The 24580-nt window shown below is 43.9% G+C and overlaps 1 protein-coding gene across 4 annotated transcripts in view; it reads left to right on the forward strand.

The window, feature by feature from the left end:
• LOC147900482 (PTI1-like tyrosine-protein kinase At3g15890) overlaps positions 1-24580 on the forward strand; it is a 57655-nt gene that overhangs the window by 19490 nt on the left and 13585 nt on the right. For 3 of the 4 annotated variants that reach the window (XM_087376875.1, XM_087376874.1, XM_087376876.1), the window contains exons 3-4: positions 14324-14471; positions 17604-17866. In XM_087376875.1, the coding sequence (XP_087233001.1) occupies positions 14324-14471; positions 17604-17866 (411 nt within the window). The remainder of the gene's footprint in view (positions 1-14323; positions 14472-17603; positions 17867-24580) is intronic. The other variant, XM_087376877.1, reaches the window with a different exon arrangement.

A 24580-nucleotide genomic window follows, 5' to 3' on the forward strand; every position in this document is an offset into this window, starting at 1 on the left:
TTTCGTAATGAAAGAAGAAATGAGACCAGCCAAGAACAAGGTGATGAGTTCACGCCTTTAACTCAAAACCCAATACACATGGATTCTAATCCAAGTGCAAGAGGAAGAGAGGAGACTCCTGTTGATAAGCTGGTTTTCCAACTTAGCAATATGATTGAGCAGTCCATTATGACAAGATTAGGGACTAAGAGGACTTTAAACTTCGGGGATGAAGAGTTGAGTAACCCTTCTAAGAGGTCCAAATTCCAACCGCGAGAGAGAATTGAGTTCCCCAAATATGATGGGGCAAGGGAGGCTGACAAAATCCTCAATTGGATTCGTCATTTTGAGCTATACTTTGCCCATCAAGACAAGACCGAGCAAGAGAAGCTTGCTCTTGCCACATTGCATCTGCAGAAGGATGCTCTAATGTGGTGGTCCTTGTCACAAACAGGAAAAGAGCCTATTCATGAATGGGCTAAATTTGTGGAGCAACTAAAAACCACTTTCATGCCACCGAGGCATGAAGAGAACCTAACCTTTCATTGGGAGAGGTTTAGGCAGTTCGATAATGAGAGTAATGCAGATTTTACAGCCAGATTTTGGAAACTCTCTCTAGAGTTACCCGAAAAGAGTGAGGAAGATAGGAGAAAGAAGTATTTAGCAGCTTTAAGCCCAAAAGTAAGGTACGAGGTTGAAATGTTTAACCCGACCACGCTTAAGGACCTCACTAAGCTGGCTGAAATAGCCGAGAGAAAATTGAATCCTCGTAAACCCTTCAATAAGGAGTATGGGTCATCATCTAAGACCAATAATATACCCACTTTTAGGAAACCAAACCGGTTTAAGAATAATAAAGGGAAGGGTAAAGCTCTTGTAAGGAATGTGAATAGCCAATCACGTCCTGGATGGGTGCCATTTCCTTCTATGACTGACGAAGAGAAGAGGAAGTTGATTAAGGAAGGAAAATGTTTCGGTTGTAAGAAACATAAGCCAGGGCACGTATGGCATAAGTGTCCCGTTCTCTTGGCTAAGATTGCCAAGACGAATTCAGTAAAAGGGAAAGCCAAGGCATCCAAGCAGGAGGGTGAGGCTTCTACCTTGTCACCCTCGAAATCTACTGTGACTATTGAGCCAATAGTGAATGCTGTCCATTCAGCCAATACCTTTGGGCCTCATGATCTTTTTAAGGTGTATGGATTCGTGAATGGACAGAGAATAGTGGTTCTCCTAGATGATGGATGTAATTATGACTTAGTAAGTGATAGATTGGCAAAATTACTCCATCTTAAACCAGAACCTATAAAAAACATGTCGCTTTCAGGAGCTTTTAGGGGACACAATGAAGAAGACACATCCATAGTACGAAATATTCCTTTTCGTATACAAAAATATAGAGATCGAAGGGATTTTCTAGTAGCCCCTTTACAAGACGTTGACATGATACTAGGTAAACCATGGCGGTATGATTTTAACCCTGCTATTCATCCTCATACTCATCATTGTTGCTTTGTACATAAGGATGAAAACATAAGGATCGTAGGGGATCGGGACGTGTATACAATTCCATTGATTACTCCTACCCAAGCCAAAAGATTGGTAAAAAGAGGGGTAGATTGTAATCTTGTGTATATACGGGATTCACGAGATCTTCATATCTCAAAAGAAGATCGGAAGAGAAATGAGTTCCTTAGAGCTTATGAGGATCGATTTTCAAGAGATGACTCATTCGAATTGCCCATGGAGAGAGAAGATGATCATGCCATAGACTTAGAGCCAGGAGCTTCCCCTCCATGTAGAGCCCCATATAGGATGAACAGGATAGAAATGGAGGAGGTAGAAAAACAAATTGAAGATCTGTTGCAAAAAGGCCTGATTCGACCAAGCAGTTCTCCATTTGGAGCACCTGTATTATTGGTTAAGAAGAAGGATGAATCATATCGTATGTGTATAGATTACCGTGCTTTGAATAAACTTACGATTAAGAACCGGTATCCGATTCCAAGAGTGGATGATTTATTGGATATGCTTAAAGGTGCTAAAGTTTTTAGCAAATTGGATTTGAAGTCTGGTTATCATCAACTTCGTATGAAAGCTGGGCATGAACATAAGACAGCTTTTCGCACTCTCACTGGACATTATGAGTTTTTGGTCATGCCTTTTGGCCTAACTAATGCTCCAGCCACTTTTAGTAGGCTGATGAGAAGGGTTTTGCGACCCTACTTGGGAAAATTTGTCATAGTCTTTTTTGATGACATTTTAGTGTTCAGCCAGAATGAGGAAGAGCATAAGGATCACCTTGCTAAGGTGATGGAGCTCCTAAGGAAGGATCGATTGTTCCTAAATATCAAGAAGAGTGAGTTCTTCAAGACAAAAATAGAGTATTTGGGACACATTGTGTCTGCTGAGGGAATTCGGGTTGACCCTAAAAAGGTCAAGGCCATAATTGAATGGCCAATACCCAAAAACTTACATGAGCTGAGATCCTTCCTAGGGATGTGTAGTTATTATTGCAGATTCATTAAGAATTTTGCACGTCTTGCTTCCCCACTAACAGATTTATTGAAGAAGCATTCCTTGTATGAGTGGGGAGAGGTTCACCAAGTAGCTTTTGAGGAGCTTAAGAGAACATTAGTGACTGCACCAGTGTTAACACTTCCGGACATGGACAAAGAGTTCTTTGTTGTATGTACGGATGCTAGTGGTACCTCGATTGGGGCAGTGTTGATGCAAGGAGGGCATCCCATTGCTTATGAGAGTAGAAAACTTCAAGGGGCTGAATTGAAATATATCACGTATGAGAAGGAGTTATTGGCAGTCATTCATGCTCTAAAGTTATGGAAGCATTCACTGACCATCAAAGTATCAAGCACTTGTTCTCTCAACCCATTGTCTCTTCAAGACAAATCAAATGGGCTGAATATATTCAATCCTTTGGGCAACCAAATATCGAATATCAGCCGGGAAAGGAGAATTTAGTAGCTGATGCTTTGAGTAGACGGCCCCAAGTTAATCACGTTTCTGTGATTAAGGAGAAATCATTAGGAGCAATGGTTGAAGCTTATCCTTTAGATGAGGACTTCGCTGACATTTATGGGAAGATTCAACGTAATGAGGTTGGGGATTTAGAGGCTTATTCCATTGTGGATGGATACTTATTTTTGGGACGTGCCATATGTGTACCCAAAACATTTCGGTATCTAGTCATGAGTGAGTTACATGCGAGTCCATATTCTGGACATAGAGGTATTAGAGGAACCATTGACAATATTGAGAGATACTTCCATTGGCCTAAACTTCGCAAAGAAGTTTCGACCTTTGTTCAACAATGTGACGTATGTCAGTGCATTAAATCTGACACAAGTAAGACTGCTGGTCTTTTGCAGCCTTTGCCTATTCCTTCGGAAAGGTGGGAACACATTACAATGGATTTTGTGTCTGGTTTCCCCAAGGTTGGTCAGTTTGAGCAGATTTTCACTGTTATAGATAGGCTGAGTAAACAAGCTCATTTTATTCCCTGTAAAAAAGAGTTGTCTGCTCCTGAAACAGCAAGGTTATTCATTAGGGAAATCTTCAGGTTACATGGGTTACCAAAATCCATTGTATCCGATAATGATGGCCGTTTCATTAGCAACTTTTGGACAGCTCTATTAGAGAATCTCGGAACCAAACTGAAATTTACTACAGCCTTCCATCCTCAAGGAGATGGACAAAGTGAGAATGCCAATCAAACCATAATTACTTTACTTCGAGCTTATGTCCATGACCAACCTAGAAGGTGGCCAGAGTTCTTACCCATGTTAGAGTTTGCTTATAATAACACTGTACATACTTCCACCAAGAAAGCCCCATTTGAAATCATCTATGGGCAATGTTTACCCACTCCAATAACACACTTGGGGGAGCGAATTTTTGCTGCTGACCAGTTTGCTGAGGATATGTCACAGGTTATTGAGCAGGTAAAAGAACATATTAAGAAGGCCCAGGTTCAACAATCCAAGGCAGCCAATAAAAAAAGAAAAGAAGTTTATTACAAGGAGGATGATTGGGTTTTATTGAAGATTGATAAAAGAAGAATCAAGTCAGTGAGAGGAAGTACCAAACATGTCAAGCTAGCACCGAAGTTTTATGGTCCATTTCAGATTTCAGCAGCTTTATATCCAGAAGAAGGATCCAGAGCGTATGAGCTGAAGTTACCAGCCCACTGGCGTATGAAGAACATCTTTCATGTGAGCAATTTGAAGAGATACCGTGGCGATACTTCTGCGTTTTTGGATACTCAGCAGCAAGAAGAACCTGAACTTGAAGATGGGACTGAAGTTCTTACTCCGGAACAGATCGTATACCATAAAGAGAAGAGTACTCGTGGAAAGAAGAGATATATGTATTTACTGAAGTTTAAAAACCAGCCAGCTAGTGATGCACAATGGATGGAAGAAGAGTTCTTTACAGATTTTCCACAGATACTCGCAGATTACAAAGAGGCGATGCAATGGCAGAAGTAACAAGAGAAAGTGCACATAAGAGGAAGAGACAAGCAATAATCCAGAAGAGGACTTCTGCTCATTCAAGCAGGAGGGAGTGTCATGACAAGAGAAATGATTATTTAGTTAATTAATAGTCATTAGAACTTTATTATTGTTAGGCGCTAATTTGATGGTGCGGTTATATGTTTGTATTTATGATCGATCAAGCGGTGTAAATAGTACCGCCAAAACTATGTAACATTGGCCAATGATTATTAATAAAGATGTGCACACACGTGTCTAGGTCCTAGGGGCAATAGGAAAGGGAAAGGGTGCATTAGAGTGCATTGAATGGTAGGTGCATGGGTCATAGGCTAAGGGTAGGTGTAAATGGGAAGATGGAACTTGAGTGATCTCAAGGGACATTAATGAAAGGGTATCACCCTTCCATTGTGAATCTCACGTAGCATTCTTTCTACCACATTGCATTCATCCGTCATCTCTCTCCCACCTTGCATGTCGGTCGAAAAAGAAACAAGTACTCTCACGAGGGCGCTCTTCCCCATTGGAGGGCCAATCGGCATTCAAATTCTGCATGCATTGCACACATTTGCATTTTCGAAAAGTGTGGATCTTCACATACTCCTAACATGTCGAGCATACGCGCAAATCATAGAATGTTATAGGGGCAATATAAGCAACCTGAAATCCCTACTGAAGTGGCCAGCCAAAGAGCTACGCAATTACATAAAGGAAATTTTAGAGTATCACAACAAAGCACTTGGTCTAGCACATATCAGGGAGGACTACCACTGGGGGACTCCGCTTAGTTGACATCAGTTCTCTTCACTGCCTCTCCGGCAGCATTGGGATCTTTTGTCACTCGTCTTTTTACCTGTCGTCAAGAACTCATAGACTCCTGACCCCTCTCCTTGAGGAGACTCTTTTTACATTGTATCGAGACGGGTTCCATGGGTCATTTTTTGGCCCCGCGAGGACGCTAATAAATTCTACTTCTACTTCTACTTCTCTCTCTCTCTCTCCCCCCCCGTTGTGCAAGCCCTGTACAACTTCCGTACAGTCCCCACCTTCTGTACAGCTCCTGTAAGCCTCTGTGCAAGCTCCGCTCAGTTCCCATACAACCTCCGTAGGCTTTCATTCAGTTCTCGTACAACTCCCATTCACTAGCAGCAACACAGGATCGTTGGACTGAGCCCTTGGCCCAATTCTGGGGGTTAGTTTCAACAAAGGGTTTAGGAAGGCCAAATATGGAGTTTCCCAAAACAAAGTTATTTGCTTCTACCCCAACCAACAAGCCCTTGTATTCCACGATTGCAACAACACCCAGCCCCTTTGCGCTGACGTACAAGAGAAGGATAGGATCAGACCCTCACGAATGCATTTATTATCTCGAGCATGAAGTTAGAGAGCTGAGGCTCCTAGTTGCAGCTCTTAGCAGAAAGATGAATGAGATGGAGAGCAAAGGCAAACAAGGAATCATTGCAGAAGTTATGGAGAAGTGTAGCACATCTCCACCAGCACCAATACTTGTTTCCAAGATCGAGGAAATGATCAACACTCAGGTCAGTTCAGCCAAGGAAGAGATGGCCATTGTTGCCAATAGCAAACTTAACAAAGCAGATCTTTACACAGAAGTAAAAGAGCACCGGGCCATAGGTAGTATATTCTTATTATGTGCTATCGTTGGCGCATCGTTGATGATGTATTTTCCTTTCGGATGATTTTGTGTCCCATAGGCCATGTATGGCCTTCCGTGGACCTTTAATAAAATTTCTTTCTTTCTTTCTTTCTCTCTCTCCCGTCAGCCCTCCGCTCAGCTCATCACTCAAGTCTCTCCTTGAGCCCGTCGCTCAGCCCGCCGCTTAGCCCTTCACTTCACCCGTCAATAGATTGTCGTTAAGGCAGTTTCGTCATACAGAAGGCGACGCAAACCCTAGCCACCGCCGCCTCTAGGTCATCACTGTTGCACAAATCTTAGCCGCCTCCAAGAACCCTAATCGCCTCTGCCTCGGGTCGTTTACTAGTAGGAACTAACCCACCCCGAGCTGCACTGAACCCTTGGCCTAGCTTAGGGGTTAGCTCTAGCAAAGGGGTTCTTAGCGGAGGCCACCAGATGGAGTTCCCTAAAACGAAGCTTTTTGCCATGAGCCCAGTCAACCACAAGCCCTCCTATGCCTCCATTGCCTCAATGCTCTCCCTATGCCTTGACCTACCATAGATTCCAGAGCAAACTCGATCCACACAGCACATTTATTTCTTACAGCGTGAACTCAGAGATGGAAAGCTCCGCATTGCTTCCCTGGAGAAGACAGTCTCCGAATGAAAAGCAAGGCAATGAAGGAATAATTCAGGAGGTCCTATAGCAATGCAAAACAGCAGCACCTGCACCACAGCTTGTGACCAAGGTACAAGAATTGCTTATTACTCAGCTCATTTCTATTAAACAGGAATTGATAGCAACGATGAATTCCAAGATCAATAAGTGTGATGTCTATGGGGACGAGTGGGATGAGAACGATATAAGTTGTATCCCTCAAAAGGAAACACAAGCGCAGATTTATTTCAGCCAGCCAGGTTTAAAATTTGCAGACAAAGGAATAAGTTTTTCTAACTGGCTGTCCATTTTCTGTTCTATGCTCAGAAGCTTTGCATATCCCTTCTATCTTGCTGTCCATGGCTAGCATTTTCTGGGCCATCTCATTCATGTTGTTATTCAACTGTTGAACCTCTTGGTTCAGCAAGGTAATTTCTTCCTTCATCTTGACCATAGTCTCATACATTTGCCTTCTTGTAGTCTTGTAAAAACTGGAAAATGGGGGCATTAGGGGCCCAATTCTCAAAGGAGATCTTCTGGGAGTGAACGTTTAGAAGTTGGGGTAAACATTATGTGAACACCCCTCTGTGACAGTTTCCTCTGTTTTAGTATCTCGTTTGTGATGCACCCTTCTGTGTAATATCTGTGTACTTTGATCGGATACTAACTGAAAACTGACTGCCTGTAATCCCGATTTGACAGATCTCACTTGTGATACATCTTTTTGATTTGTGTTAAAGGCGCTTCTCTCACTTATGTAATACTAATTGGATGTTGACAGATAATGTGTGTTAAGCTTTATCAGTAGCAGGCATATTCTTCCGTTGAGAGAGAGAGAGTGTGTTAAGCTTTACCAGTAGCAGGTGTATTCTTCCGGAGAGAGAAAGAAAGAAAGAAAGAAAGAAAGTTTATTAAAGTCTTCGGGAGACCGTGAAGGTCTATGAGACTAAAGATAACTGATACAATGAGCATAACGGTGGTGGTCTCAAAACGGGCCAACCAACCGTTTCTACAAAAAAGAGGTTATGAAGGACTATGTGTCTAGTCCTGATACAAAAAATATGTGTCTACCTCCAGATGATACAAAGAAGAAGAAGGGGGGGGCACAAAAAAGTGGGGCAGAGGGGGGAGATACAGTATACATGTGCAGGTGGTGATCGTCAGAGACCAATCATAGAGGGGCCGTCAAATGGGAAGTCGGAAAAAACCCTACGATAGATGATTGGCCTCTGACGTCACGCGGCCTAGTAGCTCGGTCGTCGGGGGTGGCGGGTGGCCCTGTGGATGAGGGCAACGGTAACCCCAGTGGGGCGGGCCGAGAGCAGAGACGAGATGTCATGGACCTGGATGCGTGAGTCTATCCGCTGACGCAGCTGTCGTGACTCTGGCTCTTGCTCACGTCCGCGTCGTCGGCTAGACTGAGAAGAGGTATCCTGTGGCTGAAAGAAGTCAGTGATAGGCCGCTGGGTGCCCTCACGCTGTGTGTGTTGTTCGTATCGCCGTGCTCGGAGAGAAGTATCTCGGTGGCGGGTCATCTCATGTAAGAAAGCGGCAAGGCACCGCTGATCCGGGAATTGTAGCATGTGTGGGAGGGAGCCGAATCCGTTGCGGAAGAGGCAGTGGTATCGGCCTCGAATGGCATAATAGATAGGACATCTGAAAGCAAAATGCTCCTCCGACTCGATCTCTTGTAAGTCGCAAAGTGGGCAAAGGTGGTCCTCTCGTGAGATACCCTCTGCGCGTCCACTCTCGATCCGTAATCGGTGTGACGAGACCCTAAACTGACCGAGGGAGATCCGGAGAGCATGTGGTAGATGAAGTTGTGTGTAACCCGGAGGTGTGATGAAGCCCTCCTGTGAGATCTGGAGGCAGTGTCGGCGGTAGAAGTCGAGCTTCACAGGAAGCTCGGAGTGAAGAAACCATGTCTGCCAGGTGTGGAGCTGGAGCAGATCCGCCCGAATGAGCCGGTTAACCTCCTGGTCAGTGGGGGAGAGAGGAGATGGTGGAGCGTCGAGGCTGTACTGAAAAGGAGGCAACCGGTCTAAGTCGAGGCCCAGTCGGGTGAACCAACTGGAAAGACGACTATACCAGCATTGCTGGTCCCCATCAACGGATAAGGCCATAGAAGAGGATAGGGCTAACCAAGGTAGGCGGAGGCGACCGTCAGCGGAGGAGCCAAAATCCCTGACTCTGTGGAGGTAGGTGATAGCCTGAAAAGCCGCATCAAGCTGTAGGGATGAGGCGCGGAACTCTGCTAGAATGATCTGGTGTGGTACCGATGGTTTGCTATGGATCATCCGAGCAAACATCAGTATCTGCAGGCGCTCAACTCGAGCCCACTCTGTGTCTGAAAGGTCGACTCCCCACCAAGGGCTACCATACATGCCTGCTGGGCGGACCAAAGAATCAAAAAGGAGAGACTTGGTCCGCGGGTCCTGGAAGTGGGAGTGGTAGCACTGTCGCTCCAGCCTGGCAAGAGAGAGAGAGAGAGAGAGAGAGAAAAAGAGAGAGAGAGAGAGAGAGAGAGAGAGAGAGAGAGAGAGAGAGAGAGAGAGAGAGAAACTATTATTATCGTCCTCTGGGGGCCTGAAATCGACCCATGGGACCCAATGGAATGTTACAAAAGTCTCCTTCTTTGAAGAAGGGTGGAGTGGACAGCTAGCATGTTGCTACCTGTGTAATACATTGGTCACGGTATGCAAGGACCTTGGTAATGTAATTGCCCAAGGCTGCGAGAGAGAGAGAGAGAGAGAGAGAGAGAGAGAGAGAGAGAGAGAGAGAGAGCAATTAATACACATTTGTGGTGGAGCCTATCTGCGTGGGTTGGTCGTCAAACGCCAAGCGCCAAGCGATTGGAAGCTCTGCATGGAGACGCGTCGTTAGCTTCTGCCCTTCCCATGCATTGTTCCAGCAAGTTCCAGCTTCCTCCGTTAGCCCGTTGCTTTTGCCGTTTCTTCCGTCGCTCCTCCCGTTAGCCCGTTTGGAAAAGCCTGTCGCTCCTTCCGTTGGCCCGTTTGGAAAAGCCCGTCGCTCCTTCCGTTAGCCCTTTTGGAAAAGCCAGTTGCTCTTTCCGTTAGCTCGTTATCACATCAATCGTCCATCTTTGATCAACCATCGCTCTCTCTCTGATCGTCCGTCAGGGTCCATCAGCAGCCCACCGGATCATCCGTCACTCGTGAGAGAGAGAGAGAGAGAGAGAGAGAGAGAGAGAGAGAGTTTATTAAAAGTCTTTGAAAGACGGAAGGGTCTATGAGACTGAAAAAACGAGATTGAATGATCTGAATGGTTGGAGCCCCTAAGCGGGCATCTACACCCAAGACAAGAAACACTAGTAGATAAAATGTCTGAGCCCATGGAGAAGATGAAAGCTGTGTTGTGGCACCATTGCAATGCTCCTTTAGATGCTGGCGGCCCATTAGAATCCCCGGTGTGTACGACGATGCAGTGGCATACAACTTGCGGTAAGCACTGGCAACAATCCATGTGTGTGGTTCGCTGTTGTCTCCTAGCTGTGGCCCTGGATGTCGAACATGTGACAATATCACATTCGTCGGCCGTGAGTCTGGTCTAGTGAACATGGAGGGAAGATCTCCAAGCCTGATTTGTGCATCGATCCGTTGGCGAGCTCATCATGCCTTTTGCTGCGGGCGTTGGCTATGCTGTCTCCCTGGGGCTTGTTGGTTTGTGCTATCTAGCTGGAAAAACTCAGTGATCACACTGTAAGTGGAGTTTGGATGTGCACATTGATCTCATCGACTTGTAATGAGTAGATGGTTTCTATGTTGGATGGCCTCATGAATGAAAGTCGCCAAGCATCTTTGATCCGGATAAGACAATAGACTAGAGAGGGTTGTGAATCCGTCTTTGAAAAGACAATGGTACCAACCTCGAATCTTGTATTATATAGGGCATTTGGAAGCAAAGTGCTCCTCTGACTCAATCTCTTGTCGATCACATAGAGAGAAAATGTGATTCTTTCTAGGGATGTCATCTACCTGCCAATCTAGTTAGGGCGATGAGACAAGGAATTTCTTGATCGATATCCTCAAAGAATGGGGGAGGTGGATTTGCATATAGCTTAGCGGATCGATGAAGCGCTTCTTTGATATCTGTAAGCTGTGGTTCGTGTAGAAGATGAGCTTCACAAGAAGCTCGTTGGGGGCTAACCAGATCCTGAGTATGTGTAGATGTATGAGATCCTTTCAGATAACTTGGTAAACCTCGCCTCTGAGCTTGTATGAGCTGATCTCTATGTTTGTGGGCCTTGAGGAGCAAGACCGCCACAAGAAATGCTCAATACGTAGGCCCTCGTGATCCTGTGCTTTCCGGTTGTGTAGCCGATGGAGTGCAGCCCGTACATTCTGTGTAGTGAACAAGTGACAGGTAGTGGGCCTGGGCACAGAGGACATGTCCGGTGGTGCCTGCATTGGAATATCATGTAAAGAGCATGCAACCCCTGGATCAATGTTGGGAATGGGTGGCTTCACCTCCGAAAGAAGCCCCCATCCAGTGGTCGGATCTCCTCCTCGAAATGACCTGATGATTTCATCCATCTTGTGTGTGAGGAAGGCCCGTAAATTCAGCCCTAGTTATTTGTGTGTGTAAATTGTTTCCAAAGACTCTGCTTCAAATGTGAGATTCATCTGTTTATTTCGAGTCCAAATTACCATTACTTTGGTTTTTGCTATGTTGACCTACATACGTGAGTTGGTTTTTGCTATGTTGACCTACATACGCGAGTATTTGCAAAAATTGCTCAATGCATCCAAGTGTACTTGCATGTCACTCTTATCTTTTGCAATAAAAACCACATCATCCGCATATATGAGCAATAATAAGACGTAGCCAGCAACCTGGACTACTCCTTTGCTGTTTGTTATCATCTACTCTTCCAGTTCATCTGTGAAGAGGCTGAAAAGAGTTGGTGAGAAGGGGCAGTTCTGCTTGACCCCTAGGTCGCTGTTTATGATGACGTTCTCCTTGGAATACGATCCATCTACCGGTGACTGCTAACTCAGCTAGCACTTTCTCATAAGGTCTGTATGTAGCTCCTCTAAGTTTGAGAGGAACTTGGAGCTTTTCTAGTCTCTCCCATAAAATTTCCCGAGGTAAAAGCAACAATAGACACCCCCTTTCCTGTTCTTTGCCCCCTTCGTTGCTGCTCTTATGGCAACGAAATGATCCACGGTTGAGTGCTTGAGATGGAACCCTGCTTGTGATGGTGGCTTGACCCTCCATCCATCTGCTGATTTTTCGCTCAAAGATGGTCCATATAACTTGGCCATCAAGCTGCTGAACCTATGGTGGTCTAGGTTCGAGGTATACCCTTTCTTGTCCTTGTTTATTTTCTGCTATGGCATCTATTCATCATTGCTTATGGGATTGCAGACATGTGAGGATCATATGGAAGGGTATTGCCAAGGATTTGAGTACATTTTCTACTTTCCTCTTCTTCATGCCTTGGGGCTCAGTGGGTTGGCTCCCTCTTTCGGGGCCTCAAGTCTTTTATGAGAGGCATGACTCTTCTTGGGCTCTCTTGATTCGACAACATTAAGTTGGGTCGTGCTCTCTGGATAATGTTCCCTTTTCAGAATTCAAGCCCGTGCATGGTGCTGTGGATTCTTCCTGGGAGATACTGTCAAGTATTCCAGCGTGGCGAGATGCACAGAGGCCTTGGATGGGTCCCAGGTCCGCCCTTCTCACACATGGGCCATTATTTGGACATATACTATACATACACTGATGGCCATTTGGGTGAGCATGTAGGAGACTTCACGGGAAGCCTCTGCCTCTGCCAAGAGGGTTATTTTCCTTGGGGAATGGAGGGGCTTCCCATTTTTCTCGGAGTCGACAGTATTGTTGAGATGGCACTTTCAGCTTCAGGCTTGGTTTCTCTTTTTGTTCGCCCTGAGGAGCTGTTTATTATCCTCTTTTAGGGTATTCATTTTCATGCTTGCATGATGTATTTCCGGCTTGAGCTTACTCTCACGGGGTCTTTTCATGCATTATAGAAGTCTTCTCTTGCCCCCCAAAAAAACAACTTGTTAAAAAATGGCACATTCTGTTACTTTGATTTTGGAAAAATCACGAAGTTAGTTGCTCTCAAATTGTCTTTTTAATTTTATTGTCAAAGGGTCCTCACTGTTAGAAATCGCCCAACAGAGGGTACGCACAGTGGAAGATTGATAGAATAGCCCAGGAGCTCACACAGTGTGTGTATGGGAGTTTAATCACAAACTTCTTAAACTTATGTGCGTCACATAGATGTGCAGACTTTTCAATAGACAATGAACCAGCCAAATATAGAAGCTACCAAAAGAATATATATTTCCGTCCAAAGCTATGGACACAATACAAAAGAGAGATAGATCCAAAGTCCCACCAGAGCATGGTCCTTTGATCTTACCACATACTTCTACTATCTTCCGGATATCTCTAGACTTGGGCCCGCGTTTGCCACCTCGAGCGTATGTAGACTCTCTGTCCAGATCTCAGCACCTTACTGCCCTGGTAGACAGCGTAGGTCTCAGCCAATGTAGAGGTAAGTCTGCAGCACTCCTGATCCTCCTTGACCTCCCTGAAGTAGGCCCAAGTATAGGTCTGCTGCTGCTCCTTACTGCTCCTGGAAGGCTGCACTGCTAGATAAGTGAATGCCCCCCAAGGGGGCCCTTTTATAGGCCTCTAGGGGCCTCTAAATAACTGACTGGTCAGCCCTATTTTGGCCGACTGTGTATGGCTGAAAACCGACCTGGTTGGCTGCTCCTACCAGCCCAACCAGGGCCCTATGTAAGGGTCTTTACAAGGCACTTTTGCAGCCTTTGTTCCAGGCAGGGACCCAGCCCTCTTGACCAGCCTAACCAAGGCCTGGTTGGCTGGCTCAACCAGCCCCAACCAGCCCTACTGTTGGCCGACCTATTTGCTGATCTATCCTGCCATATTCCTGCGCCATCTTTAGGGTATGTTGCAGGCCATGTGCCTACCAACACGCCTCGCCAGATAGCTCTCCATGTAGGCGCCCGTACCCCGGGATACCCTGCCATCTTATGCTGCTCCAGATCTGCCTCTTCCAGGCCAGATCCATGCCATATATGCATCGCCATCTGCCATGGTCTTGATGCCATGTGTTGCAGCCACTTTGATGCGTCCAGGTACTTTCCTTTTTCTCTTTGATCTCTGCCCCCATGGCAGCCATAGTGCTGCCCATGTGGCCTTCCATCAGTTCCCGGGTCCATGCCCCCCATGCTCTCCTCATATGGGAGCTTACAGATGGGGAGGTGACCTTTCCAACACTCACATTATCATAGTTGTATTTATAAATTGGAGCACTTTCTTGTTTTTATCAATACATTGTTCTTCATGTAAAGGATTTCTGGAAAACAAAATGCTTGGGAGGAAGATGCAAAAGGCATTGATAAACATTGGTGTTGGCCAAACATTGGAGTGATAATTTTTTAGTTAAGTTTTAAATTTTGATTGTAATATTGAATGTCCTCTTTAATTCCACATGCTCTTCAATAAGACTTTAATTCCAATTCTCTTGTAGGCCTTCAATAGAGAAGAAATACAACAGTTGGCGGATTTTCTCTTTAAAGGAACTTCATGCTGCTACCAATAATTTCAATTATGACAACAAGATTGGGGAAGGAGGCTTTGGAAGTGTTTATTGGGGCCAACTATGGGATGGGTCACAGGTGGGTCACTAATATTGTATGATTCAACCTGTCAAGCGCTTTTTGAACCTTTCCAAAGTGAGATTCCAAGCGTGAGCAGCCTCTTATTTATCTCTTATCAAATGAGATTTCTATTTGGAATTTGGATTTCATTGGTAGTTGAGACCCTTGAAGTTGGATTTAAATATGAAACCATTACTTCCTAGATATTTTTGAAATATATCAAAAGTAATTGCTATGATAGAGTGTGGTAATAATTACTTCGTGTGGACCTTACTTCTCCCATGTTCTTTTGTATTTATATTTGTACATTTATAGGTAACACATTTTTTTGGTAGATGGCTAAGGTTTGAAAGACCCAAGCATTAGGCTAATGATCAAGGGTTTTGATGATGTTAGAATACAACCTGATTGAGAGGCCCAAGGATTAGACTATTGATCAAGGATTTTGATGATGTTAGAATACAACTTGAGTTCTCATGTGGGCTATTTTTCACATGGCCGTAGCTCCTTTCAAGTTCTTTTGAATTTAATTTTCACATCCTAAGTGATATTTTTCCGTCAGATAACTAATGTTTGAGAGACCCAAGGACATAGATAAAAGATTTTGATGATTTTAGAATATGGCTTGATTGCTTATGCTAATTTTCACATGAACTGTTCTTCTTTGAATTTCTTTTGTAAGTGCATATACACATTTGTACATATCATGTTTTTCCATTAGACAACTAATATTTGAGACACAAGGATTAGCCTATCCAAAATACTACATAATTTCATTTCGCATGATAATATCAACACTTGATTCACATAGCCAAGTCTACTACAGCCGTAAGAGATGGCTCTATGTTGGTGTATGCTCACCTATGGGAAAGAAAAATATGAGTTATTATTACTGATCATGGCAGTGTAAAAGCCGGAAGTTGACAGTAGATCATGGTTAGTAGGTAGTACTGTATCAACACAAGTGTTGGTGATTGTAGCAAAAACAATTCAGCTTGTTTATGAGCATGATACATGATCTTATCATCTAGAATGGCCTGAGTTGTTGGCCATCTTTAGGTGGGTACACCTGCTTTGTCCACGGGGGAGGGTCCAGCGTAGTTGACTACCTCATGGGATCTCCTGCCTTCACCTCACACGTCACTTATTTCTCTCTCACCACCACCAGGAGCAAATCACACTTCCTGGGAGGGTCTAGCGTAGTTGACTACCTCATGGGATCTCTTGCCTTCCTCACACTTCATTGATTTCTCTCTCACCACCACCACCACCAGGAGCAAATCACACTTCTCTGTTTTTTAGTATCTCCACTCCACTACCCACATCACACACTGCCATCACTCGCACACACTACCATAGTCACAACAAAACATGTTTCTTTGGGAAGAAACGTTTCTCACATTCGAAATGTTTCCATCCCAAAGTAACGTGGTCAAGGGTAGTATTACTGGAAATCCTACATGTTAAGCATCATTTGAACATGCCATAAATATGTGGGACATAATTTAGACATTTTTGGCACTAGAGAGTACCATTAGGCGTTTCAAAACTTCGGCATTTTTTTTGAAACGTTTCATGTTTCTATGTTTCGAAACGTTTTTGGTGACTATGCACACTACCTACCATGACATACACTTTGACCACACACTCAGGCCCTGCATGTGCCTTGCCATGCCCACATTCATTTTCTTGATTAAGTTTCAAAAGAAATTCCGAAACCATACTTGTTCCGTTGATTGTTCGAAAACGTCGGGACCTGTCTCTTTTTGGAACTTTGGGTTGGGGTGATCTGAATCTGCGGACTGGGAACAGAATCACTATACTTTCATCATTGCGACACTAGAACTGTCCATCCGGTCGCACACAAGCATCATTTGCGGTGTGCACCAACATGCCCTCCCAGTCCACAATCTCCGAACTTCATTGAGTCTTCCAACCCGCAGGATCGGCAGGTTGAACACTCTGACTTTGTATTAGGTTGGAATGGGTTGCAATGCAAAGGTTGAACCTCACTTCGTGATCATCTCTCTTCTCTCAGAATCAATCTTAATAAACAGTCATGCGAAAACACAAACTCTCTCTCTCATTTCGGCGGATCGAGACATTCTGAACAAAGCAGAAATAACAGAAGGTAGGCCAGCAGAATTGTGAATAGTCATATTATAATTCAGATCTGAAAATGGATTACAAGATCAGAACATTTTCCTCATAGAGAGATAGATCGTCCCCCCCACATCGTGCAGATCTCATTCCCGAAATCGTCAGATCCGGTTCCAGCAGTTGTGTCGTTTCATTTTATATCCCTTTGGATCTTACATTGCTAGCCCATATCCGGGTAGATACTATATGAATTAACAAGGCTAGTAACCTCCTTTACACCACGCCTTTACGTTCTTTCTTCCTGTATTAAATTAAGAAGGAAATAGTGTGCATGATGGCAGCGTTAGGACATTAAGTATGCATATGCTCAGTTGTATGATGCCATCTCCCAAACTGCTAGCTTTTGAGACCTGTATTGCCATCTATATTCTTCATGACAAATCCTGCTGTCATTTGGAGTTTTGTTACCATTCTAGATAATGAAGCCTTTTTTCAATATGTTGGAAGGATTTCAACATACCCTTCCTTTTTGTGATGCTAATATGCCTCCTGTCCTTTGTTTTGAACGTTTTTGCAAGGCCTTTCATGTGACCTGTATGGTTATGATGACCTCATCCTGATGGTGGATGGGCATTGGGCATGCTTAGTGTTGTTTGAGCTCCCCCTGAAGTTCTGAAGCTTCAGCAGGCCTCCCTTCACCTGCTATCCCTCTCCTGTGCATAGTCGATTTGGCAAGGGCTGAGTAGATACCTATACTTAGTGCTTCTTAAAACTGTTAGTGTTGATTTTCCTTCTGAGGAGTATCTTGCAAAGCTTTGTCTTCCAGTCCTCCAGCAATTGTTTCACTCCAGTGTTATATATGATTGTCTTGATACACTTAAAGCTCTTTTGATGTAATGACCAGTACATGTTGCTCACATGGTCTATAAAAGTTCTTTTGATATAATGACCTGTACACATTGCTTACATGGTCTTGTGTTATATTTGTAAAGGTATTGCTTGACTTTTAAGACCAACCAGGTCATTAACATAAAAGCTTGACTTTGACAGATTGCTGTAAAACGCCTTAAAGTTTGGAGCTCAAAAGCTGAACTGGAGTTTGCTGTGGAAATTGAGGTTTTGGGCCGAGTCCGACACAAAAATCTGTTGAGTTTACGTGGGTACTGTGCAGAAGGTCAAGAGCGCCTCATTGTCTATGATTACATGCCCAACTTGAGCTTGTTGTCACATCTTCATGGACAGTATGCATCGGATGGTCTATTGCACTGGCGGAGACGGATTATGATAGCTGTTGGCTCAGCAGAGGCCCTTGCGTAAGTATGCCAAGACTTATTTTCCAATAGTGGCTTTCACATCTGGACCAAGCATTCAAAAGGCACGGATGAGGGAAGTGAATGTGTTGCAATTGGAACATACAGATTTGGAATAACTTTAATTTCTTGTGGTGTTTGAATTGCTTTTGCTCTCTTCAAGCTCCCAAGTTTATTTTCTTCAGTGCTCTGTCAATTGGATTTTGTTTTGTAGTTTATTGTTGATCTGAGGAAAATGTAGTCATCTGTTAGTTTGCAAGAATGTTTGTATAATATAACACGTGGTTTTCCAACCCTTTTTTAACTCAGAGAATACTGGGGGGAAATACTTTCCTAATATAGATTTCTCATTAAAGCCTATATTCTTCCTGTGTAAACACAAATTTCCAGGTTTTGGGGAGCACCAACATCTGAGATCGAGAGGGATAGATTATCCATAAGCGCTTAGTATAGGGATTCATGCACTCAAGTCTTTATCACAACCTTTTTTCACACTCGTAGCCTCTGAATAATTGAAAATAATAACATGTTGAATGCCAATGCAGGAAGTGAATTTTCAGGTTTTTAGGATCATAATGTCAGGATGATTCTGATTATAGTAATTTCAGGCAAATTCAGCTCGTTGTTGATTCCTTATCAAAAGATGGTGCTGCAGAGGTGCACTTTTCCCTTATGGCTAAAAGAGCAGTCTGTCTTGACTTTGATCCCGCTTTGGCTTTTTCGTTCTTTTGATAGGAGGTGTGTTGGATGATGCACTTTGCATGGGCTCTCTTCTTTTGGGTTCTTAAGAACTTGGTGTGGGTGTGCGGAGCTTTTTAATCTTTTGGTGCAGCTGCAATGATATCATCTTAGATTTTAGCAAAACTTATGGCATCTCCTAGTGTGTTGATCCTGTTTCTTTGGACTTCCGAGACCACTCAACAAAAGCAGATGAAATACTTGCTGGTCAAATTTTGGACACATCCACAGACTGTCCTTGAAAATTTTAAACATTAGCATCTAAATTTAAATGCTCAAACCCTTAAGTTTGCAGACATGGTCATTTTCATCCCGTTGTTGTACAAAATGCTTGTATAAATGTCATTTGGAACATATTTCCATGTGGCTTGAGCATAAGACTTGGCCTTAGCCTACATCCAATCTTGACAGTTCTAGCTACTGTTCTAGTTGTAATCCTTGGACCGGAATTTCTTCATGGGCCTGCTTCATCTGACAATTGAAGATGTGTTGCACTTGCTGAAACGAACGTATTCTATATCTCTCTCTTGGTCAAACTCAATCACGGGCGATGGCATCATGTATGTCCACCCAGCCTTATTTTCGTGGATCGCATATTTTCAACAGATACGAAATTTTGTCTCATGCCTATCCACAAAACCCACAACTCCCTAGATGGTTCCCTCTGCCACATGTCATCATTTTAGCCCTTTTTCTTGGTACACCATTTACCCCTCTCTTGGGGCGCAATTAAACCATTTGCCCCTTGGCATTATTACACATTTAGGTGCACCTAGGCCTTAGCACTCAGAACCACCTAGTCAATGCCATTACACCCTCACCTAGGACCTTGGCAGTTACTTCTCTTGACCATTTTATTTACGCACATTAAATATTACAGAAGTTGGTCATCTAAGAGAAAATGCCCACCGATCTTTCCGAGGTCATGCTATCTCGGCTAGAGCATAACATTCCTTCCCTCTTCAAGCATCAGCGTCCTCGATGATGAAAACTGGGAACACTCTCCGTAACTGGTATACGGATTCCCAGGTAGCTTCCGATAGAGGTAGACCATGCCATGCAACCAACACCATGGGGATCTTCCGATTGCGCACTTGCATTGTTCCTCGGTCCAGGATTCTTGTTGGTTTGCGTCTTGCATTATCCTCTATCTCCTGAAACAAAACAACACCTTCGATTAGTGAGTCACCAGCATGCAAAAATTTCTTTAAACGAGAGACATGAAACACTGGGTGCACCTTACACCCCGGTGGTAATTTTAATTTATAGGCTACCTTGCCTATTCTTTTTAGAATTAACCACGGCCCACAGTATCGAGGTGATAAATTAGCACACTATCTTCAAGTCAGCGACTTCAAGTGCGAAGGAACTCTGAGAAAAACTTTTTCTCCTCCCTAAATACTCTTACAGACCGGTTTTCATCCGCATATACCTTGGCTCTATCCATAGCCTGGCGGATATTAGCTCTCGCAAGTGCTAGCATCTCCTGCATCTGAACTACAAAGTTCGCGGCACTAGGCACTTTCTGAGGTACTCCAACTATAGTTGGATTTGCTGGTCTATAACCATAGTTCAGCTCAAACGGACTAAACCCTGTAGAGGAATGTTTTCTATCATTGTAGGCAAACTCCAACAATGGCAACCACTTGTCCCATGTATGTTGCCTCAATGACACATATGCCCTCAGCATATCCTCTAAAGTCTGGTTGACTCTCTCCGTTTGACCATCCGTCTCAGGATGATCCCCACTACTCATTACCAACTCAGTCCTTAGTGTCTCAAATACCGTTGTCCAAAAATGACCGGTAAATCTGACATCTCTGTCTGACACTATGGGTCTAGGCAATCCATGCAGACGAAATATATGTCTAATGAACAAATCCGCTACTTGCGGGGCACTAACAGACTCTCTAGTCGGAATGAAGCGAGCCATCTTGGTTAGACGATCAACCACCACAAGGATAGAATCATACCCTCCTTGTGTTGTAGGCAGCCCTACAATAAAGTCCATGGAAATGCTCTCCCACTTACTTAGTGGTATCTCCAAGGGTTGTAAAAGTCCGGGTGGCTTCACCTGCTCGGCCTTACTTACCTGACACGAGAAACACCGTGTCACATATTCATGAATATGCTTTTTCATCTTTGGCCAAAAGAAATTTCACGAGATCATATGTCTTCTCGACCCCTGGATGTCCCGCACACGGGCTATCATGGCACTGTCGAATGACTCTCTGCCTGAGATCATTCTGACTAGGTACTATAACCTTGCCATTTCTTTTTAGCATACCATCCCTTATGGTATATCTTGCATATGTTTGGCCTTTTCTGGATGCCGGGTCATCCTTTTTCATTTTTCCCGGGTTTTAACACATGAGCTTTAGGCCATAAGCTCTGGACAAACTCGTCCACTTTTTGAGTTTCTCTGATCTCGGTCATTAGAGCACTCTCTAATACCGTGAAACTCAGGTTGTGCATAATGCGAGACAACGCATCAACAACCTTATTATCTTTTCCTTTTCGGTACCGAATCGTTAAATTAAACTCCTGCATGACCACCTAGCTTGGCGGCCCCTCAAGTCAGGCTGTTTAGAAAAATGTTTCAGAGTATCATGATCCACATCCACATAAAACTCTGAACCATACAAATAATGCCTCCATGTTTTCAAAGCATGGATAACAGCATACAACTCCAATTCATGAGTTGGCCAATTCCTTTGAGAGGGAGAAAGCTTCTTGCTTTCAAAGGCTAGTGGCCTTCCCTCTTGAAGGAGGACTGCTCCTACCGCAATGCCACTTGCATCGGTTTCCAAGAACAACGGTTTCTGGGGATCAACTATTTTTAACACCGGTCCTGTGACCACAGCTTGTTTTATGGTGTTAAAACTTTCTTGTTGATTCTGTCCCCAAATAAAAGGTACTTTATCTGAGGTCACATCAGTCAATGGCGATACTATTTCGGAATATCCTTTGATATGCCTTCTTTAAAACTGGACAAATCCCAAGAATGATCGCAACGCGGTCAGACTCTGAGGGATTGGCCAAGTTAGTATCGCAGCCACTTTCTTCGGATCCATTTCTACCCCCTCTGGAGTAATTATGAATCCTAAATATTCAAGCCTAACCATACACAGTATAGTTTTCTTTTTATTTACATAAAGACTGGCTTTCCTTAAAGTACTGAACACTATTCTCAAGTGTTCACGATGCTCAGTAATACTTTTACTGAACACTAGAATATCGTCAATAAAATGTACTACAAACTTTCCGATATACGGACGTAGTAAATCGTTCAAAAGCATGACGAACGTCGTTGGAGCATTGGTAAGTCCGAAGGGCATTACCAAACTCATAATGACCAAAGCGGTTTTATGCACATCCTCGGCTCTAATCCGGATCTGATGGTAGCCACACTTAAGATCTATCTTGCTGAAAATCACGGCTCCATGTAATGCATCTAGCAAATCATCAATCCGAGCCATCGGATACCTGTGCTTAACAGTGATATTATTCAATGCTCTGTAGTCTATACAGAGGCGAAACGTATCATTCTTTTTCTTCTTTAATATCACTGGCGAAGCAAAAGGTGAGAAACTTGGTTGAATCTGCCCCAACTTGAGGTATTCTTCCAGTTGTCTACGCACCTCTGCCTCTTCAGTAAAGCTCATTCTATAGGGAGGTCTATTTATAGGTTCTGCCCCCGGGATCAGTTCAATCATATGCTGAACTTTCCGCTCTGGAGGTAACCCATAAGGTAGTTCATCCCTAAAACATTCAGAGAACTTCTCTGATATCTCTTTAGCCAACTCGGCCATTTTTCCGTCTTGGGTAGCCTTAGTGCTAGTCGATGCATCATCAATCGACTCTACCGATGCTATACACAGACACAGAAACTCTTTCGGAGTCCTCCAAAATTTCCATGGCTGAAATCAGTGGTCCTCGAGGTAAATCCCTTTCACCTCGCAAAACATATTCTACCCCATTCATCTTGAACTGGTAAATATGCATTTTCCAATCAATGGCTGGATTTTTTCAAAAATGCCAAGCCATGCCCAGGGCTATATCTGCGTGAGCAAGTCTGGTCAGTTCAAAGTCCAGCTTCTCAACATAGTCATGAATTCGAAGTTCCAACTGGGTAACCCTTTGGTCCCATACTTCAGTTGAACTTCCGTCCGCCATCCTGACCGTATAAGCATAGTCAGATGGACTAGTTTTCAACTTGAGCCTCTTAATAAGCTTCGAGTTGATTACATTGTGTGTTGACGCTGAGTCAAACAACACAATCACATCATGATTGGCTACTTGCTCTTTCATTTTAATCAACTCGGGCTCATCGAAAACCGTATACCCTGTTGCTGCGGGCTTTGAAAGGATGTTATCAGGTGCACCGCTTACTAGCTTAGTAACAGACACACTTAACAACACAGGTACTAACCTTTGAGAAGGTCCCGCCAATTGCATCTGCATATGTTCCGCATTGGGACTCTCCTGCATTTCCTCGTCGCATTCAGATATTATCATATTGGCCGTGCGACGGTCTTTATTCAGTGGATAATCTTTCCACTGATGTCGCTGAAGGCAGCCGAAGCACAATCCTTCTTTTCTAGCTTTCTCTTTTGTTCAGGGGTCAACGAGGACTTTGATCAAGCCCGGGCTGCCATTGGAGTTATTTTCCTTTTCACCCCAACGGTGGTACTTGTTTTTGCTGGTCCCTCAACCGGCTTCACCTGCTTGGTTTGGCCACTTGGTTGGGAGACACTTGTCTTTGAAGTCCATTTCCTCTGAAATCCCCCTTTTCTCGGGTACTCATACTGAGTCCCTGCTTGCACAAATCTACTAGATCTGCCTTTGGCATCCTCATAGTTCAGGGCTACTGCAATAGATTCATCTAATGTAGTCACATATTTAGCCCGAACTTCCATTTTAATTTTGTCATTCAGTCCATAGATATAGTCTTTCAACTGAACCGACATAGGGAGAGGGTCTGTTATCTTCATAACACATTCCCTGAACTTGTCAGTGTACTCTGCCACCGACAAATTCCTCTGACGAAGGTTTCTATAAGCATCCCAAGCTTGGGACTCTTCGTCAGGTGGAAGAAAGTGTTTCTTAAATTCAGCTTTAAACCCTTCCCAGGTGGTAGGAGCAACTTGATCTTTCTGTTGCTTTATCCACCATCTATCCGCTGCCTCAATAAACAGGTGAGTGGTCTTGCGGATTTTCTTTAGATCAGATCTGATTTCACAAATGGTGAAGGCTTCTTCCCACTTGTTTAACCAAATCTCAATCACATCAGAACTGCGCTCGGTCATCCGACCAGCATACTTCTCCGGTCTATAGTTGGCAATAATAGGCACCTTGACCTTCGCACGCTCTGATGAGTGTATACTGGGCTCTGGCTCTGCTCGACCTTTGCCCTTATCAATTCTAGATGGCCTAGCCGACAAGGCTTGCACCATCTCCCTAATCTCATTCTGACCAGCATTCACTTGAAGCTGCTGTAAAGCCTCTTCTAATACCGAAATCCTACCCACCAGAGTAGGTGTTGTGTGATGGGACATTTGTTGTGTAGACCGTGCTCTAGATTCACTAGGATTCACCGTGGAATCTTGTCCTTCTGCCTCCATAGTTTCAAAAGGGAAAATAGGTTTTAAAAAAAAATAAAAAATAAAATAAAAATTTCCCTTTTGTGATGCAGAAATAATAAACGGCAGCCTCTGCTGTACAGAATGAATCGACTGCAAACTCAAAATTTGTATAAAAGAGAAAAGAACTGCTCCCTGGAAGCTCCACGCAGGCTTTAAAAGGAATCCGGGACAAGGTTCCGCTCGCCACTGTTCAGGTCTGATTTGAGGAAAGCAGCCTGAGTATGTGCGTTCTGCTCTTGAGGCAAGCTTGAAAAAAACTCGATGTAGATTATATCAATTTGCACCACCAGCGCCGCGTTGACACAAATAGCGCTTGTGCCACATCAACAAAATC

This window comes from Dipteris shenzhenensis, chromosome 7 (genome assembly GCF_047967505.1).
Source record: "Dipteris shenzhenensis isolate YYH24624 ecotype China chromosome 7, Dip_SZ_1.0, whole genome shotgun sequence".
NCBI lineage: Eukaryota > Viridiplantae > Streptophyta > Polypodiopsida > Gleicheniales > Dipteridaceae > Dipteris > Dipteris shenzhenensis.